Raw genomic sequence first — 19,132 nt, forward strand, 5'->3', positions numbered from 1 at the left:
GAATAATTTTATGAAAGGCAAGTCCAAATTTATTTCTATTAAACGCCCATTCAGTTGCTTCAATTTTTTAAGCCCCCGCCCTGGGCTCTTATCAGGTCGAAGACGATAATATAAGTATCCATGCTTTTCGGTTATTGAGAAAAACTTTTGAATGAAAAGTTTACAGACAGCAGATGGTACACGAACAAAACATGATGACAATAGGTCATCTTTACCCTTCCAGTCAAACACAATATATTTAAAATTAATTTATTAAATACACATGTACTTTGATATAGGTTGATATTAATTAACAATTAGCAGCGGTTTACACTCTAACAATCTCCATTCATTCTGTGTTTGTACTTTCAAGCACCTTCATCTGTTTTTGCGATGTCATACAAATACTGCTATAGTTTTTTAATTACGTAGTTCCAAAAGAATTCTATCATATATAATTGATTTGTCTAGCTATGTGATATGATCTAAGAGTACTCATTAAAGATAAATTATAATTGGCTTTTCTCTGCATGACTACAGCTTCCAGTCTATTTACATCACAATTTATTCAACTGTTTAGTTTTTTGCTTTTATAAGTATTCTAGCAATCATTCATGCTAATTTTAAAAATATTTTACTTCATATTTTGAAGCTAGCTAGCTTTATGTTTGAGAACTGAATTGACAAAATATATCTACATGCAATCTTAACAATTTTAAAAAGTATTAATATTTGTATGTTTAAGTAACAGATCTCTTGAACCATTATCTGTTGGGTTTTTTTTTTTTTTTTTTCAGTTATTAAAAAGGTCTTTAAAGTACACATGACCTTGAGACTATTGATTTTTTTCTCTGTAATTTATCTTAACTAATACTAATAATATGATTATTTTTTTCAAATTTCAATGAACATTTAATTCCAAGCTGATGAGACTGTTAATTTGTTTATGAACTCTTGATACTTGTTATATTATTTCTAATTATACACACTTTTTATTTTCATATTTTGATATTTCAATAAAATTAACCAGTACACTGATTCTTCCAAATTACATGTATACACATTGATAAAATTATGACTGATCTACACATTTTAAAGTGATTTTTTAAGACCTTTTGAGAGTCAGAAACAGGATTTATTTATTACGATCATTTTGACATCTATCACTACAAAGTCTATTATGCAAACCTACATTCAAGAATTACCTCCCCTCTCTCACAGTTTCATTAGAAAAAAAACAAACATTTGTGTATATATATATAGTCACTTAATTATCTAAAGAGTTTGTTAACTCAAATACCTCTTTAATGCAGATAACAAACCTCGTTATTATAGAGAGAACAATTACTAATGAAATAAATTCACTTTTTAATTGCTAATTTGGCACATTACCGATTCATTCCTTACCCAGGGGATGGGTTCATACTTTGGTAACTGCATGAATAATGCTCTGTAATGTGCATCAATAATTCAAGAAATCTTTTTAGAAAATTAACAACACTGGATCATTGATTCATATAACATACATTTCAACCCCATTACTAAGGTAGAAAAACACATCAATGTACGTTACTATCTGACAGGAAACGCCCAATAGTGGCCATGAGACCTGTCTATATATAGCAGGTAACATCTGTAAGTCCTAGCAACCATATCAACAATAACAGCATCATAGTAAATTCAAACTTTAGTTTGGATCACCTTGGTTATTGGAACAGAATAGACATACAAATATCTCATAGTACATAGAGGACGTACTCTCCATACAAAATAATCATACAATTATCTCATAGTACATAGGGGACTCTCCATACAGAATAATCATACAATTATCTCATAGTACATAGGGGACTCTCCATACAATCATACAATTATCTCATAGTACATAGAGGACTCTCCGTACAAAATAATCATACAATTATCTCATAGTACATAGGGGACTCTCCATACAGAATAATCATACAATTATCTCATAGTACATAGGGGACTCTCCATACAATCATACAATTATCTCATAGTACATAGAGGACTCTCCGTACAAAATAATCATACAATTATCTCATAGTACATAGAATCTCTCCATACAGTCATACATATCATCTCATTATACATAGAGGACTCTCCGTACAAATATAATCATACATATTACTCATCCGTACAAATAAATATTATCTCATAGTACATAAATTCTCATACAATCATAATTATCTCATAGTACATAGGGGACTCTCCATATAGAGTAATCATACAATTATCTCATAGTACATAGGGGACTCTCCATACAAAATACTCATACAATTATCTCATAGTACATAGGGGACTCTCCATACAAAATACTCATACAATTATCTCATAGTACATAGGGGACTCTCCAATACAAAATACTCATACAATTATCTCATAGTACATAGGGGACTCTCCATATAGAATAATCATACAATTATCTCATAGTACATAGAATATTCTCCATACAATCATACAATTATCTCATAGTACATAGGGGACTATCCATACAAAATAATCATACAATTATCTCACAGCACATAGAATAATCATACAATTACCTCACAGTACATAAAGTACTTACACAAATACATCAAGGTCAAAGTAACAACTATTCAAGCATAACTTTCAATGTATGCAAGTATTTTAAGACCAAAAAAAATAACAGCAGTATACAAAAAGAAACTGTAATTGTTACTTATGACCAAGTTTCCATGGAAACAGAGAAAAATCCAAAAATTGAAGGCCAGCAACAGCAAAAGGAACAACTAGGGCATTTTTCTGATATATATAGAAAGTTTCAAGGAGCTGCATTGAACAGTTTTTGTGTTATAGCCCGTAAAGTAATCTTGGACTGATGGATGGACGGATGGACGGACAGACTGAGCCCAATTTAACAATTTAACGCAAACGCGTTTCACGGGGAGATATATAATTATCTCATAGTACATAAAGGACTCTCCATATAGAATAATGGCATTCACAGCCAATATTACATGTCATAGAAACCTTTGGACTTTTATCAATTTAAAATCCAGACACCATATTGTAATAAATGAAATTGACATTGAAGTCAGCCGAGGGGATTATTACTTACAATCAATATAAAAGTTCATTTTGATGAGGTTAAAGACCTCTGTGTGTATATTTCTGTAAGGAAATGTTAATTGAATATATTTCTGTAAGGAAATGTTACATTGAATTGAAAAAACTGTCAATACTGATAAATAATGATACACATATTGGAAGCATGATGTTGTGAGACAAACACCATGGAATTTTATAACTTTTGCTTTCTCAAAATAAGATAAAATAATTACAGTAAACCATTAATATGATGGTTTTAGTGACTGCAGGTGGAGTTTTTGGTTATACTGTCTAATTAGAGTGTCTATATATATAGGTTTACAGAAATGTTTGCATGATTCCAGATTTCATCCAAGTAAAAGTGGTGTCAATTGTCTTACAATCTTTGAATGACTTCTCCATGACAAGTTTCTAAAGCTAGCTAGCCATAATACATCCTCATTGAGATCACTGTTATTCATTTGAATACCATGCCATTGACCATAAAAATTTCTAAAGGTCAAGTGAGTCTGTTTGAAAGGTATGGTCAGTAAGTTGTCTAGGTCTGCATGTCTATCACTGTCCAATTCATGTCTATCACTGTGCAGTTCATGTCTATCACTGTGCAGTTCATGTCTATCACTGTGCAGTTCATGTCTATCACTGTGCAGTTCATGTCTATCACTGTGCAATTCATGTCTATCACTGTCCAATTCATGTCTATCACTGTCCAATTCATGTTTTGTTGCATTCTTTTTCAAATGGATTCTTTCATTTTCATTATCCACGTATTTATTTATATATTCATTTATATTACTCCTTGGTAAACTTGTTTATTTACAATTTTACAGCTGTTGTTTTTTACGACATATTCCAAAAGCTATAAGCATCACTCTTATCAATGTGTTTGCAGCAGCATAAATATTTCATTAGCAGCAAACACACAGGTGATCTGATTTTTTTTCGATAAACCCTTTATTATAAGCCAAGTTCACTATGAATTATTCAAAAGTAATGATAATATAGGAATCTCACAATCTGTGACAGAAAACGAGTGGCCTCAACAGTAAAATAATTAGTGCTAATGAGATAAAATGGGTATTAGGTGCGAAATGGACGCTGATGAGTGACCAACGGTATCTCGTCTTTAATTAGCAAGACGATCACATCATGCCCCTGGGTACCAGCCTATCCATTAACCTACACAGGTTTGCCTGGACACAAATTAATCTCTGGTATAGAACAATACCGTTTGATTTGGAAACCTGACATCGCCATGGTAACCCAATGTGTTTGATGATACTTAGGATCAAGAATCAATATTGAGTATATAAATGCAATGTAACAATGAAGCGTCTTTCTACCTATAACATGAAATACAGGAAACTTTGAATTGTTTCTGATAACAGCTAAACCAGGTATGTAGTTCCCTAACACAGGTGTCAAGACTGTCAACATTCTACAATTATATACATGTAGGTATTCCATTTTACATTTATAGTTACAATCTCATTTATAGATCTTTTTTTTTTTTGTTTTTTTTTGGAAAATGTGCATCCAACTCTTATAGCTCAGTATTAAATTGTCTTTAGTAAAAGACAGCATTTTAAAAATAAATAAAGTTATTAACAAAAATTACCAGAAAGTACATGTACAAAATAAAATTAATAACTTTTTAAATGTGATAAGTACTACCTTATATGATGATTAAATTTTAGTTCAATTTGCAGGCAAAGTTTTAAAAAATCAATCTTAGTAATTATTTCTGTTTTATATAGCATTCCATCAGTTCAAGAGGTTATAATATATAGGCCATATCTAGTAGTAGTAGCTTGGAAATACATTGGACTAGTACAAAAGTGTGTGTTTGTACATTTCATTTATTGATTTCTTTTTGTCCTTGGTGAAAACAAAGGTCATTAATCTTTGAGAAGATGTGAGTGGATAACAAAGTATTTCCTGAATCCTTTAAAAAGTCACTCTTTTGGGGACAGAAATAACTATGAACCTTTTAAACGCTATGGAAACAAAGCTATATGCCTGGCTTTTTAGTTCTTACACATACTTAATGCCCGATTGACAACTCCAACTTGTACATCCATCCATGGTTAGGGCCATCACTTAACGAGGAAAATGATTAACTCCAGTGATAAAACACAATTTTATATTTATTTATTTCAGTACCTGAGGTGTCCATTAGTGTTAATGCGATCAGTCCTCAGAACATCACACAAATCACCTCTGATCATTGACCATCTTTGTCCATTGGATACATGTTATTCCCAGTGTAGATAATCAATGGGCCCATCTTAATTAGACTGACCTACAGGTGTAACCTGGTATATTTCTGTCCTGATGTGTAAACATTCATTGAGATATTAAATGTAGCCTCTGCCTATTTGAGAGACTGAAAATGACCAATGGCCGAGGCATTAATATAGATCCCTTATCCTTGTCAGGTGAAGTTGTTGTCCTGTAAGACATAGACTAGAGATCACAGTCATAGAGATGGGCATGACGGCTCCTGAAAACATATCCAATGTATCTTGGGAAACAGTGACCTACTTTTAGTAGATGATCATCTTACCTCGGTGAGATGTTGACCCATATATGTCATGCAATACATTTCCAATCTACAATAGAAGAAAGTGACTATGCTCCAACTATTTTATCAACAGATAGCATGGTAGAGAACAGAGAACAAAGAAGGAAAGACACAAAGGGCAGAGGACACAGAAGCAAAGACACATAGGACAGAGGACACAGAAGCAAAGCAAGGAGACACATAGGACAGAGGACACAGAAGCAAAGACACATAGGACAGAGAACACAGAAGCAAAGACACATAGGACAGAGGACACAGAAGCAAAGACACATAGGACAGAGGACACAGAAGCAAAGACACATAGGACAGAGGACACAGAAGCAAAGACACATAGGACAGAGGACACAGAAGCAAAGACACATAGGACAGAGGACACAGAAGCAAAGACACATAGGACAGAGAACACAGAAGCAAAGACACATAGGACAGAGAATACAGAAGCAAAGACACATAGGACAGAGAATACAGAAGCAAAGACACATAGGACAGAGGACACAGAAGCAAAGACACATAGGACAGAGAACACAGAAGCAAAGACACATAGGACAGAGGACACAGAAGCAAAGACACATAGGACAGAGGACACAGAAGCAAAGACACATAGGACAGAGAACACAGAAGCAAAGACACATAGGACAGAGGACACAGAAATAAAGACACATAGGACAGAGAACACAGAAGCAAAGACACATAGGACAGAGGACACAGAAGCAAAGACACATAGGACAGAGAATACAGAAGCAAAGACACATAGGACAGAGAATACAGAAGCAAAGACACATAGGACAGAGAATACAGAAGCAAAGACACATAGGACAGAGAGAACACAGAAGCAAAGACACATAGGACAGAGGACACAGAAGCAAAGACATAGACATAGGACAGAAGCATAGGACACAGAAGCAAAGACACATAGGACAGAGAATACAGAAGCAAAAGACACATAGGACAGAGAATACAGAAGCAAAGACACATAGGACAGAGAATACAGAAGCAAAGACACATAGGACAGAGAATACAGAAGGAAACACATAGGACAGAGAATACAGAAGCAAAGACACATAGGACAGAGAATACAGAAGGAAACACATAGGACAGAGAATACAGAAGCAAAGACACATAGGACAGAGAATACAGAAGCAAAGACACATAGGACAGAGAATACAGAAGCAAAGACACATAGGACAGAGAATACAGAAGAAAAGACACATAGGACAGAGAATACAGAAGAAAAGACACATAGGACAGAGAAAACAGAAGCAAAGACACATAGGACAGAGAATACAGAAGCAAAGACACATAGGACAAAGAATACAGAAGGCAAAACACATAGGACAGAGAATACAGAAGCAAAGACACATAGGACAGAGAATACAGAAGCAAAGACACATAGGACAGAGAATACAGAAGCAAAGACACATAGGACAGAGAATACAGAAGCAAAGACACATAGGACAGAGAATACAGAAGCAAAGACACATAGGACAGAGAATACAGAAGCAAAGACAAGAGGACAGAGAATACAGAAGGAAACACAAGGACAGATAATACAGAAGAAACACAGAGGACAGAGAATACAGAAGGAAACACAGAGGACAGAGAAAACAGAAGGAAACACAGAGGACAGAGAATACAGAAGGAAACACAGAGGACAGAGAATACAGAAGGAAACACAGATGACATAGAATACAAAAGCAAAGACACATAGGACAGAGAATACAGAAGCAAAGACACATAGGACAGAGAATACAGAAGCAAAGACACATAGGACAGAGAATACAGAAGCAAAGACACATAGAATAGAGAATACAGAAGCAAAGACACATAGGACAGAGAATACAGAAGCAAAGACACATAGGACAGAGAATACAGAAGCAAAGACACATATGACAGAGGACCCAGAAGCAAAGGCACATAGGACAGAGAATACAGAAGCAAAGATACATATGACAGAGAATACAGAAGCAAAGACACATAGGACAGAGAATACAGAAGCAAAGACACATAGGACAGAGAATACAGAAGCAAAGACACATAGGACAGAGAATACAGAAGCAAAGACACATAGAATAGAGAATACAGAAGCAAAGACACATAGGACAGAGAATACAGAAGCAAAGACACATAGGACAGAGAATACAGAAGCAAAGACACATAGGACATAGAATACAGAAGCAAAGACACATAGGACATAGAATACAGAAGCAAAGGATAGAGTACAGGGAAAACAAAAGCATAGGATAGAGGATAGAGAATACAGATGCAAAAGACAGAAAGCATAAACAAGAGAGCCTTCCCTCTATTGTAATGGTCAGGGACTTATAATTACTTTTGTTACAATTATTCATTTTTGACACAGGAGACATAGGTTAAAGTATTCTGAGGTTAACAGTGTATTTCTCTTAATGTCTTGATATATCTTACACAGCCATTAAAGCTACAGCATAACAGTTTCAGGCCAATATGTCCACTATAAACTGTTTCCAACTGACCGATCAACTGACAGTCACTCAGCAATTGACCATATCTGATTTGACCATATATAATGACCATTCAATGGACATTGCCTTAGTATGACCTTTCAACTGACCAGCCATGTATTGTCCATGAATGACCTTTCCACTAGATACCTGCGCTGTTGTACATGTGTCCTCAGACTACCTTTGAACTGATGTCCTTATTTCACGGTCCGACTGGTCAAGCCATTGTTTGTTATCAGTATAGCCTTTCATCGTCACATCCCTGGTGGTCAGAAAGTCATCCATCAGTCAAACACCAGTATCTGTTGGAGTATTGACTTGGTGGACGTCGGTCAAGCATGAAATGGTGTTAAAAAAGAGATTGCTTTTTATTGTATCTTTTAGAAACATGAGCAATCAGAGTGGACTTAAGCTGTGATCTATAATTCTAACCACTCCGATAGGATATCATTAGTGGATGACTTTAGAACAGAAATCTGTCAACTCTGACTTTATGAATGACTACGGAAAGATTTTTAAATTTTTCTACGGAAAGATTTTTAAATTTTCATCTTTTCTTTGTATTAATAAGATTATAAAAAGCTTTTATGAAATTTTGCAAAACTGAGAGTTTTCCAGACACCAACATGACATTTAAATGCAGACCAATGAGAAATCTTTGTCCTATAAACTAGATCAATGGAACAGGAACCGATTTCCCGAAACAAACTTAAGTCAAAATTTGACTTAATTCGATTTTATCAACATAAGTTACATAAGGAGAAAAACTTAAGTTTTAACTTAAGTCTGTACTTTTGTTTCAAGAAATCGGAGCCTGGATAAGTTTGAAGTTAAGTTACACATTCTAAAAACTTTACTAAAATTTTCACTCTTCAAGCAATTATTGTCAACCCTTAATCTGACGGTCCAAAATTTTCCACACATTGAAATTCTCATTTCTGAGGCAGGTATATAAAAAAGTCTCTGCTTTACTTATTGGATTTCTTAATTAATTGCTTTACCATATGCCTAGTTAATAAAAAGACAAGCCACCCCAGCTTGACTTTATAGACAAGTTGTTTTAAAAGGTGTCTGACATACTATGTAGCCTTCCTGGGTCAAAGGTCAAGATTTTCTGAGGAGCAGTTGCTATGTAACTATGCTTAGCTGGTCAGTGGTTTTCCTCTGGGACCTCTGACTCGCCATCACCCATTAGAATTACTGTCAATATCCTTATTATAGCTGATTAATAAGCTCCTATGATCCTTCATAACCGAAAATCAATTTCCTTTACTTGAAATCCTAGTAACATAGAATGACAAAACGTGATCTATCATATGAATTAATAATAACATAATTACATGTTTATTTATATAATCTTATGATTGAGCACTGTGAGACAAACAAACTCCGGTGTTACCTATGTACTACCAAACAACAATAAATAGATACAAAAACAGGAATATCATCATGTCTTTGTTGTCACCATTACCAACAAAAATGGTGGCAATGACCGTGTCAGCTGACTGGTCAGTTTGTAGTGGACACCTATTATTTTGTCATTAAAGCAACATGAACATCAACCATGCGTTACATCTCGTTACCATAACTGTGAGGGCAATCGGCCGCGGGATATGTATCGAGGCACTCTGATCATCAGAGCATGTCACTGACACCTCACACAAACACGGGAATATATAATTGTGTGATATGTAGAAATTCTATTGGTTGGTGTAATTTGGTGATAAATATCAGTAAAAATATACCTAGAGATTTGTCAAGTTCTGATTGGTCGAAAACTGATAGGCATCTGACAAATCCATTACACTTGTAAACATCAAAGATCCAGACATGGCCAGCACTAATTATAGTAACGTACCATCTAAAATAAACACCCTCAATCATATAGCAACCATACACCTTCAAATAAACACCCTCAATCATATAGCAACCATACACCCTCAAATAAACACCCTCTATCACATAGCAACCATACACCCTCAAATAAACACCCTCTATCACATAGCAACCATACACCTTCAAATAAACACCCTCTATCATATAGCAACCATACACCCTCAAATAAACACCCTCTATCACATAGCAACCATACACCTTCAAATAAACACCCTCTATACACATAGCAACCATACACCTTCAAATAAATACCCTCTATCATATAGCAACCATACATCTTCAAATAAACACCCTCTATCACATAGCAACCATACACCTTCAAATAAACACCCTCTATCACATAGCAACCATACACCCTCAAATAAACACCCTCTATCACATAGCAACCATACACCTTCAAATAAACACCCTCTATCATATAGCAACCATACACCCTCAAATAAACACCCTCTATCACATAGCAACCATACACCCTCAAATAAACACCCTCTATCATATAGCAACCATATACCTTCAAATAAATACCCTCCCATCATATAGCAACCATACACCTTCAAATAAAAACCCTCTATCATATAGCAACCATACACCCTCAAATAAACACCCTCTATCACATAGCAACCGTACACCTTCAAATAAATACCCTCTATCATTTAGCAACCTACCATCTAAAATAAACAACCTCTATCATTTAGCAACCATACCATCTAAAATAAACACCTCTATCATAGCAACCTTCAAATAAACACCCTCTATCATATAGCAACCGATACACCCTCAAATAAACACCCTCTATCACATAGCAACCATACACCCTCAAATAAACACCCTCTATCATATAGCAACCATAACCATCTAAAATAAACACCCTCTATCATTTAGCAACCGTAACATCTAAAATAAACACCCTCTATCATTTAGCAACCATACACCCTCAAATAAAACACCCTCTATCACATAGCAACCGTACACCTTCAAATAAACACCCTCTATCACATAGCAACCGTACACCTTCAAATAAACACCCTCTATCACATAGCAAACCGTACACCTTCAAATAAACACCCACTATCACATAGCAACCATACACCTTCAAATAAACACCCTCTATCATATAGCAACCATACACCTCAAATAAACACCCTCTATCACATAGCAACCATACACCCTCAAATAAACACCCTCTATCACATAGCAACCTACACCTTCAAATAAATACCCTCTATCAATAGCAACCATACACCTTCAAATAAACACCCTCTATCACATAGCAACCATACACCTTCAAATAAATACCCTCTATCATATAGCAACCATACACCTTCAAATAAATACCCTCTATCAACTTTAGGACTAAGGATACAGACGCAAGGAACACCCCTTGTGACAACTTTAGGACTAAGGATACAGACGCAATGATAAACACCCCTTGTGACAACTTTAGGACTAAGATACAGACGCAATGAACACCCCTTGTGACAACTTTAGGACTAAGGATACAGACGCAATGAACACCCCTTGTGACAACTTTAGGACTAAGGATACAGACGCAATGAACATCCCCTTGTGACAACTTTAGGACTAAGGATACAGACGCAATGAAACACCCTTGTGACAACTTTAGGACTAAGGATTCAGACACAATGAACACCCCTTGTGACAACTTTAGGACTAAGGATTCAGACACAATGAACACCCCTTGTGACAACTTTAGGACTAAGGATACAGACACAATGAACACTCCTTGTGACAACTTTAGGACTAAGGATTCAGACGCAATAAACACACCCTTGTGACAACTTTAGGACTAAGGATACAGACGCAATAAACATCCCTTGTGTGACAACTTTAGGACTAAGGATTCAGACGCAATAAACATCCCTTGTGACAACTTTAGGACTAAGGATTCAGACTCAATGATCATCCCCTTGTGACAACTTTAGGACTAAGGATTCAGACGCAATAAACATCCTCTACCATAACTTTAGGACTAAGGATTCAGACTCAATGATCATCCCCTTGTGACAACTTTAGGACTAAGGATTCAGACTTAATGAACATCCTCTACCATAACTTTAGGACTAAGAATTCAGACTCAATGATCATCCCCTACCTTAACTTTAGGACTAAGAATTCAGACTTAATGAACATCCCCAACCATAACTTTAGGACTAAGGATTCAGACTTAATGAACATCCTCTACCATAACTTTAGGACTAAGGATTCAGACTTAATGAACATCCTCTACCATAACTTTAGGACTAAGAATTCAGACTCAATGATCATCCCTTACCTTAACTTTAGGACTAAGGATTCAGACTTAATTAATGAACATCCCCAACCATAACTTTAGGACCAAGGATTCAGACTTACTGAACATACATAACTTTAGAACTAAGGATGTAGACTCAATGAACATTAAATGATTCAAACTAAGTGAACATCCCCTACAATAACTTTAGGACAAAGGATTCAGACTGAATAAACACCCCCTACAATAACTTTAGGACTAAGGATTAAGAATCCATGAACATTAAATGATTCAGACTGAATGAACACCCCCTACCATAATTTTAGGACTAAGGATTCAGACTCAATGAACAGCCCCTACCATAATTTTAGGACTAAGGATTCAGACTCAATGAACATCCCCTACCATAATTTTAGGACTAAGGATGTAGACTCAAGGAACATCCCTTGTGACAACTTTAGGACTAAGGATTCAGACTCAATGAACATCCCCTACCATAACTTTAGGACTAAGGATTCAGACTCAATGAACATCCCCTACCATAATTTTAGGACTAAGGATTCAGACTCAATGAACATCCCCTACCATAACTTTAGGACTAAGGATGTAGACTCAATGAACATCCTCTACCATTACTTTAGGACTAAGGATTCAGACTCAATGAACATCCCTTACAACAACTTTAAGCCTAGGTATTGAGACTATGTTATGATCACTTCAATGTTTCACCACACACAAGATCCCATTTATTTCTCATTATACTACACTGTTGATCACAACCTCACGATCAAACCTACTTTTTCAATTCATCAGTTACAGATTAATCATAATTAAAATTGTTTTAATAAACGTATGAATCACTTAAGGAACCTGAACAAACTGGGTATAACATCTTTTGGGGACATCTTGAACAGTGCCCCCTTTAGAGTGTCGACCTAGGCCTGAAGAGTCCTGCAGTGAATTTAACCAGTTGTAACCCTAATGATTCTCCCAGGCTAACACATTTTATGATATCTGTTTTAAACATTTTTTCATCTCTAACTGCCACCAGCTAAATTGCCACGGTGGCTTTTTTTTCTTGTCTATTACATGATCTGTATGAATAAAACTTTTAGCATTTTACAGATAAGAATACATCAGCTACAACGTCCAAACACTTAACTTGAAATGTACACATATAACTTGAGGCTGTCTTAATGGAATTATACAACATTAAACTAGGGAGAATGCAGTCGACTTGACTGTGTCAATACAGTTCTGTATATTTAGTGCCTGGGTATCGGTGCGACACCATACACCATCAGTCGACAAGTGGTACAAGCCTACGTCCTAGAATTTGTACTTAATATCTGTCATTATTCTCATTGGTCCACAAATAATTGTATTGTTCAGGAGGTGTTTTGAGTGCTTGTTTTGCTGTTTTTCCATTGTATTATGTTATAGATGATTACATATGGAGAACAACTGCCTAAGAAAAAAAATATTACTAATGAACTGACTTAGCAATTACGACTTCAATAAATATTGACATCATCAAATTTTGAAGGCATTGCACACATGCCGAAATCCTCATTATTTCATATAAATAATATTTCAAGACTTTAAGAAACATTGAGTCCGGTGTTAAGGCATCACTCCACCCCCCCTCCAAAAAAAAAAAAAAATATATATAAATAAATAAGAATAAAAATGAAATAGAAATGTATGTTAAACATAAATGCCCCCATACCATCATATGAAATCTTGATTTACAAGGAGGCAAGATGGAGATACAGCCTGGACGAGACTGGATCCTCCATTCCTCCATATTACCCCTTTACAGGGCAAGAGTATGAACATTTTTGGAAATAAGACATGGGCATTTATTAGTTGGGATATAGTACTTTACTTTTAAAGACTCAAAATTACTTGACAATTATTACTTTGTAACATAAATTTATTGACATAACTTTGGAAAAAACAATCCAAGGAAATCAACAAAAACGTTGTAATTACAATTTCATATTCTCATCAATTTATGGTAAAAACAAAACGTTAAAATCAAATTCACAGCCTTTTGGTTAAAACAAAATTCACAGCCTAAGTCGAATTAATAACAGCACCACTTATTTGTTTAAATGGCCTAAAACCAGGAAGTTCAATTTCTTGTGTATCCTACAGGTCGAGTGGAAAATAAATAACTAGAAAAATGGCTTAAAACTCGACAATAGGTCTAGGTGGCTAGATAAAGGGTAGTTTTTTGAGTAAGTATACAACATACAAAGGCGGGTAGTCGGCGTTGGGTAGAACATTTCAATTATAAAACTCCCATATCCTTGTAGCTACAAAACCGGTTTGACAAATTTCTGATTCATTAGAAATTCATATCATGTTTTAATGGTTCCCTTTTTCTAAATGTGTAGCTCTCACTTCATCATGAGTTTCACTCGAGGGACTTTAGGTCAGGTGAAAAAAAAATCATCCAGAAACGTTGCTTTCTTCACCTCAAAACTTGCATTCACTATGCAACGATACCCATCAGTCCATGCAAAATTAAAATATTTTGCTCACGGCGAAAACAAGTTCATTTCTATATAGAGACAACTATAAATGTGGCCATTAAATATGGAGGAAATTAAAGATACAAGAATGTTAAAGGCAATAAATTTGTGTTCCTCAGAGTGTGAAGGTAAAATTTGTTCTTTCTCAAGAGTCTGTATATCATTGACATTCACTATTAGCTGTAATCATAGCAACATTTATGCTGAAATATCATATAATATTCACAAAGCAAGTAATTACAAAAAGGCAGCCATGCATTTCATAGTCAAATTTTAAAAGAAAATTTTGAAAAATTATCATAGTTTAAAATTTGTGACATATGTGTTTCAGAGGAGAATTTTTTACATTTGCTATTTTTATAGACGACTAAGTGTCCTACACCTAATTATCAATTTTTATGTAAAGAAATATGTCATGTTATATCGTCTTAGGTAGAGGAAAGTATTTTATGGTAGGAAAGACACCATCTGTCTTACTAGTTAACAATATTAAAAACTATCACTTCTACTATCTCCACTAGACCTCCAACTCTTCTTGGCCAGTGTAGTCTCCAACTATCTACCACTAGTCCTCCATCTCTTGGTCAATGTGGTCACCAACTATCTACCACTAACCCTCCATCTCTTGGTCAATGTGGTCACCAACTATCTACCACTAACCCTCCATCTCTTGGTCAATGTGGTCACCAACTATCTACCACTAGTCCTCCATCTCTTGGTCAATGTGGTCACCAACTATCTACCACTAGTCCTCCATCTCTTGGTCAATGTGGTCTCCAACTATCTACCACTAGTCCTCCATCTCTTGGTCAATATGGTCACCAACTATCTACCACTAGTCCTCCATCTCTTGGTCAATATGGTCACCAACTATCTACCACTAGTCCTCCATCTCTTGGTCAATGTGGCCTCCAACTATCTACCACTAGTCCTACATCTCTTGGTCAATGTGGCCTCCAACTATCTACCACTAGTCCTCCATCTCTTGGTCAATGTGTCTCCAACTATCTACCACTAGTCCTCCATCTCTTGGTCAATGTGGTCTCCAACTATCTACCACTAGTCCTCCATCTCTTGGTCAATGTGGTCTCCAACTATCTACCACTAGTCCTCCATCTCTTGGTCAATGTGTGGTCTCCAACTATCTACCACTAGTCCTCCATCTCTTGGTCAATGTGGTCTCCAACTATCTACCACTAGTCCTCCATCTCTTGGTCAATGTTGGTCACCAACTATCTACCACTAGTCCTCCATCTCTTGGTCAATGTGGTCACCAACTATCTACCACTAGTCCTCCATCTCTTGGTCAATGTGGTCACCAACTATCTACCACTAGTCCTCCATCTCTTGGTCAATGTGGTCCAACTATCTACCACTAGTCCTCCATCTCTTGGTCAATATGGTCTACCAAACTATCTACCACTAGTCCTCCATCTCTTGGTCAATGTGGTCTCCAACTATCTACCACTAGTCCTCCATCTCTTGGTCAATGTGGTCTCCAACTATCTACCACTAGTCCTCCATCTCTTGGTCAATGTGGTCTCCAACTATCTACCACTAGTCCTCCATCTCTTGGTCAATGTGGTCTACCAACTATCTACCACTAGTCCCTCCATCTCTTGGTCAATGTGGTCTCCAACTATCTACCACTAGTCCTCCATCTCTTGGTCAATGTGGCCTCCAACTATCTACCACTAGTCCTCCATCTCTTGGTCAATGTGGTCTCCAACTATCTACCACTAGTCCTCCATCTCTTGGTCAATGTGGTCTCCAACTATCTACCACTAGTCCTCCATCTCTTGGTCAATGTAGTCTCCAACTATCTACCACTAGTCCTCCATCTCTTGGTCAATGTGGCCTCCAACTATCTACCACTAGTCCTCCATCTCTTGGTCAATGTGGCCTCCAACTATCTACCACTAGTCCTCCATCTCTTGGTCAATGTGGTCTACAACTATCTACCACTAGTCCTCCATCTCTTGGTCAATGTGGCCTCCAACTATCTACCACTAGTCCTCCATCTCTTGGTCAATGTGGCCTCCAACTATCTACCACTAGTCCTCCATCTCTTGGTCAATGTGGCCTCCAACTATCTACCACTAGTCCTCCATCTCTTGGTCAATGTGGCCTCCAACTATCTACCACTAGTCCTATCCATCTCTTGGTCAATGTGGCCTCCAACTATCTACCACTAGTCCTCCATCTCTTGGTCAATGTGGTCTCCAACTATCTACCACTAGTCCTCCATCTCTTGGTCAATGTGGCCTCCAACTATCTACCACTAGTCCTCCATCTCTTGGTCAATGTGGCCTCCAACTATCTACCACTAGTCCTCCATCTCTTGGTCAATGTGGCCTCCAACTATCTACCACTAGTCCTCCATCTCTTGGTCAATGTGGCCTCCAACTATCTACCACTAGTCCTCCATCTCTTGGTCAATGTGGTCTCCAACTATCTACCACTAGTCCTCCATCTCTTGGTCAATGTGGTCTCCAACTATCTACCACTAGTCCTCCATCTCTTGGTCAATGTGGTCTCCAACTATACCACTACCACTAGTCCAACCTCCATCTCTTGGTCAATGTGGCCTCCAACTATCTACCACTAGTCCTCCATCTCTTGGTCAATGTGGTCTCCAACTATCTACCACTAGTCCTCCATCTCTTGGTCAATGTGGCCTCCAACTATCTACCACTAGTCCTCCATCTCTTGGTCAATGTGGTCTCCAACTATCTACCACTAGTCCTCCATCTCTTGGTCAATGTGGTCACCAACTATCTACCACTAGTCCTCCATCTCTTGGTCAATGTGGTCTCCAACTATCTACCACTAGTCCTCCATCTCTTGGTCAATGTGGTCTCCAACTATCTACCACTAGTCCTCCATCTCTTGGTCAATGTGGTCTCCAACTATCTACCACTAGTCCTCCATCTCTTGGTCAATGTGGTCTCCAACTATCTACCACTAGTCCTCCATCTCTTGGTCAATGTGGTCTCCAACTATCTACCACTAGTCCTCCATCTCTTGGTCAATGTGGTCTCCAACTATCTACCACTAGTCCTCCATCTCTTGGTCAATTCCATGTGGTCTCCAACTATCTACCACTAGTCCTCCATCTCTTGGTCAATGTGGTCTCCAACTATCTACCACTAGTCCTCCATCTCTTGGTCAATGTGGTCACCAACTATCTACCACTAGTCCTCCATCTCTTGGTCAATGTGGTCTCCAACTATCTACCACTAGTCCTCCATCTCTTGGTCAATGTGGTCTCCAACTATCTACCACTAGTCCTCCATCTCTTGGTCAATGTGGTCTCCAACTATCTACCACTAGTCCTCCATCTCTTGGTCAATGTGGTCACCAACTATCTACCACTAGTCCTCCATCTCTTGGTCAATGTAGTCTCCAACTATCTACCACTAGTCCTCCATCTCTTGGTCAATGTGGCCTCCAACTATCTACCACTAGTCCTCCATCTCTTGGTCAATGTGGCCTCCAACTATCTACCACTAGTCCTCCATCTCTTGGTCAATGTGGTCTCCAACTATCTACCACTAGTCCTCCATCTCTTGGTCAATGTGGCCTCCAACTATCTACCACTAGTCCTCCATCTCTTGGTCAATGTGGCCTCCAACTATCTACCACTAGTCCTCCATCTCTTGGTCAATGTGGTCTCCAACTATCTACCACTAGTCCTCCATCTCTTGGTCAATGTGGTCTCCAACTATCTACCACTAGTCCTCCATCTCTTGGTCAATGTGGTCTCCAACTATCTACCACTAGTCCTCCATCTCTTGGTCAATGTGGTCTCCAACTATCTACCACTAGTCCTCCATCTCTTGGTCAATGTGGTCTCCAACTATCTACCACTAGTCCTCCATCTCTTGGTCAATGTGGTCTCCAACTATCTACCACTAGTCCTCCATCTCTTGGTCAATGTGGCCTCCAACTATCTACCACTAGTCCTCCATCTCTTGGTCAATGTGGTCTCCAACTATCTACCACTAGTCCTCCATCTCTTGGTCAATGTGGTCTCCAACTATCTACCACTAGTCCTCCATCTCTTGGTCAATGTGGTCTCCAACTATCTACCACTAGTCCTCCATCTCTTGGTCAATGTGGTCTACAACTATCTACCACTAGTCCTCCATCTCTTGGTCAATGTGGTCACCAACTATCTACCACTAGTCCTACATCTCTTGGTCAATGTGGTCTCCAACTATCTACCACTAGTCCTCCATCTCTTGGTCAATGTGGTCTCCAACTATCTACCACTAGTCCTCCATCTCTTGGTCAATGTTGTCTCCAACTA

The 19,132-nt window shown here is 37.4% G+C and overlaps 1 protein-coding gene across 1 annotated transcript; it reads left to right on the forward strand.

The window, feature by feature from the left end:
- Window positions 1–5,556: 5,556 nt before the first annotated feature.
- Window positions 5,557–7,338, forward strand: LOC138308841 (mucin-22-like). Its single transcript, XM_069249868.1, has 3 exons — window positions 5,557–5,589; window positions 5,731–6,515; window positions 6,666–7,338. Exons 1-3 carry the CDS (start codon window positions 5,557–5,559, stop codon window positions 7,336–7,338), a joined length of 1,491 nt encoding a protein of 496 aa, XP_069105969.1.
- Window positions 7,339–19,132: the final 11,794 nt, after the last annotated feature.

This window comes from Argopecten irradians, chromosome 1 (assembly GCF_041381155.1).
Source record: "Argopecten irradians isolate NY chromosome 1, Ai_NY, whole genome shotgun sequence".
In the NCBI taxonomy this organism is placed as follows: domain Eukaryota; kingdom Metazoa; phylum Mollusca; class Bivalvia; order Pectinida; family Pectinidae; genus Argopecten; species Argopecten irradians.